Here is a 2867-nt window from a genome sequence, read left to right as displayed (position 1 = left end):
GGATCCTATTTACCTGTCCCCGTTCTAACGGGCTTTCCCTACAGGTGTAGCCTATGGGAATGACATCTGTAGTTTCACGGCGGTTGATCGAGCGACACAATTTGACCCCCCCCCCCCCCCCCCCCCAGCTTGATTCTTAGTTTCTGTTAGTAGTTCGACGGTTTGGAGTTCGTGCTTACGGTCTCAGCTGTGACTGCTTGGCTCTCCTGCCAATGGTGGAGCGTCATTTGTTGTACACGGGTGCTTAAGGGTAGCTTGATTCAACGGAGTGGTCTACTTAAGTGTGAAAGGGGTATTGGGGAGAGAGGGAGAGGGAAGAGAGGAGGGCACTGATGGCAACAGAGCGAGGGTTCCTTTGAATACTTGAGTCAGTCTTCCTACAAGTTACTCAGCGACTAGTATAGAAATGCTCATCTTTGCAGAATAAGTTCATATTGTAGAAAGTAGTACAATACAGGTAAGTGATATCCCAACCCGAAATCAGCATATGATACAGTTCCATTCCCATATCGAAACATAGTCCAGTGACCAGGTTGACAGTGATTGACAGCATCCCGTCATGTCAGACAGAACAGGTATAGTACATCGTAGGTGGGTTGTGTTGGTTGTGTGCGACCAGCGCTGTTGTTGTTGCTGCTGCTGCTGCTGCTGCACCTCGACAATCGCAGACTGTCAGGAGTATTGCACGCAGTGCGGCATTCGTGCTTCGACCAAAACGCGGAAGCGAGCAAGAAAGGAGTGACATGACATGACATGATGCGGCGTGAGATGGCATAATCAGAACACAACTCCAGGTCAGTAAGAAACACCCAACGCCAAAACAGATCGCAAAAAGAGCAGCGAAAAGGAATGAAGAACAAGTAGTCGAGGTAGCCACGGCCACACGGCCTAGGAAGATAGCCCTAGGTCGCGTTGCTGATGGGCAAGGGTCGCACGCGGGCAACCCCCTCGCAAGCCATGTCCAGAAGGAAAACCAAAGCAACAACACAAGGACCCGAGATATGGCACAGGTAATGTACAGTACAGTAACAACCACATAAACAAGAAACATGCAGACGATCATCCGGAACAACAAATTCCCAAGTGAACGGATGGCATGAACAACGGCGATGCGATCGAAGGCGACAGACTCAATGCACCACGGTCAAGGGCAAGGTGCATGGCGAGAGTAAGCATCGCATCATCCGTCGATTTGCCGGTCGAGAACGAAACAGACGCCCGTCGATCGGTCCGCCTCACTTTGGTGGGAGATTGAAGCCGCGCGGATAACCCGCGGCCCCGGCGACAAATTGCCTAACCCTCCAGAAAGCTAACTAACTGCCCAGCAGTTGGTTGCGCTTCGGAGGAGGCCGTTCTTTTGTCCCGGGGCACAGGAAGGAATACTTTCACTTCCACCGTTGCTTATCCCAGTCGGAAGGTCTCGTCTCATCGTAGATTTGTCCTCCCTGGTTGTGGATAATGACGGGAGCTTGGGTTCGACGGGGACCAGCATGCGAGCCTAGTTCGGGGGATTTGTGGTTAGTTCTCGAATTTATGAGGACGATGGGACAAGGGTTGCAACGGAGATAAGATCCACTCATACCTCGCATGTCCGTCACGACCACCCCGTTCCCGCTGCTGCCACTGCTGGACAGAGAGGAGGTCGAGTCGCTGACTTTGTGAGGCATTGTGCTGGATTGGAATTGTACAAGAGATTGGATCTGGTTGAAGTAGGTGAAGTGAATAGACGAAATAGTATGAGAAGCGGAGAGTTGATGTGGAAGTATAGGCAAAGGCGGGATTTATATGAATACTGGTTGATCTGTGGCTGAGCAAGGCACAATAACCAGGAGGATGAGAATTAGGAATAGAGACTTAGAAGCGATTTAGGTTGCTGTAGTTGTAGTGACTAGCTGTAGGAGTTGATTGAAACACAACGGAGGAAAGGCAGGACGATGGGGGCCTTTTGTATGTTTCCCCCAACGGCAGCAGAAAGAAGCATAAGGGATCGGGAAATAGACAGAAACCAATCTGGACTGGGGGCCTGGAGCAATGCCAAAAACGGATCCCAATCGAATCTCGCATCGTTTCCCCCGGGTTTTACCCATACGAACCCAGGAAGAAAGGGAAGATCGGTCATCTTGCAGAGCGACTAGTAGGAAGAAGCTCCGGGCCCGCCTGGCCTGCTCCATCCATGCTGTATGTATGTACAGTACTATGTATCTACACAGTACGCTCTACGAAGCATGGTCGATCCCCAGTTCCCAATCCAGACGTCATGATCCGAAACCAACCAACCGAGCATCGAATGTCTGGAATCCCCATCGAAGCGGCCAGGCTCCACCGTGCTGCCTGCCCGGGCTGCCAGGGGCAAACCGAGCCCGAATGGGGACGAGGCAGCAAACCGGATGGGATGATTCGTCACTTGAAGCACCCGGCGAAAGGGCGGTTTCAGGGACCGACCCATTGGGTTCGACAGCTAACCTTAGCATAGCCCAGGTGTATGCCTGGGCGCCAGCCACACTTGTGTTCTCCTGAGACCCGAACCTGAGCACCGCCTGATTCCGAGTTGGACATACATACTCCGTAACTTACCCCTTTTGCTACCCAGTGCCAGTGCCAGTGCCTGGGCATGGACAGAAAGCTGTGGCGCGGATGGAGGCTGAGACAGTTGGCTATCCAACAGGTCCTTTCGTATCGAGCATCCCAGATAAGGTGATGATGAACTGGACCACGGTGTGGATGCTGGTCTGGTCCGTCCGAGTCTCGCCTTACCTATCGTGATTCACGGGAGGGCGACCAACCCCAGCAGATGACCGTATAGAACAGACAACGAGACAATGTGATTGGTGCTGGGGACGTATCTAAGCCGTCAATTACAGCTAATT

The 2867-nt window shown here is 52.3% G+C and overlaps 2 protein-coding genes across 2 annotated transcripts; both read right to left on the bottom strand.

The window, feature by feature from the left end:
- Positions 1–447: 447 nt before the first annotated feature.
- BO86DRAFT_225063 (uncharacterized protein) lies at positions 448–1276 on the bottom strand. The gene has a single exon (XM_025666947.1). The coding sequence runs from the start codon at positions 1061–1063 to the stop codon at positions 563–565; it is 501 nt and encodes a 166-aa protein (XP_025523232.1). The 5' UTR covers positions 1064–1276; the 3' UTR covers positions 448–562.
- Positions 1277–1368: 92 nt separating this feature from the next.
- Positions 1369–1713, bottom strand: BO86DRAFT_392797 (uncharacterized protein). Its single transcript, XM_025672879.1, has one exon. The coding sequence runs from the start codon at positions 1665–1667 to the stop codon at positions 1386–1388; it is 282 nt and encodes a 93-aa protein (XP_025523231.1). The 5' UTR covers positions 1668–1713; the 3' UTR covers positions 1369–1385.
- Between the last annotated feature and the right edge of the window lie 1154 nt (positions 1714–2867).

The sequence above is a fragment of the Aspergillus japonicus genome (assembly GCF_003184785.1).
Source record: "Aspergillus japonicus CBS 114.51 unplaced genomic scaffold BO86scaffold_76, whole genome shotgun sequence".
NCBI lineage: Eukaryota > Fungi > Ascomycota > Eurotiomycetes > Eurotiales > Aspergillaceae > Aspergillus > Aspergillus japonicus.
Note: the sequence above shows the minus strand (reverse complement) of the source record. Positions and strands in the feature narration are given on the sequence as shown.

Excerpts from the sequence above, each read along its gene's own strand:
- BO86DRAFT_225063 (XM_025666947.1), bottom strand. The coding sequence starts at position 1,063 with ATGATCGTCTGCATGTTTCTTGTTTATGTGGTTGTTACTGTACTGTAC.
- BO86DRAFT_392797 (XM_025672879.1), bottom strand. The coding sequence starts at position 1,667 with ATGCCTCACAAAGTCAGCGACTCGACCTCCTCTCTGTCCAGCAGTGGC.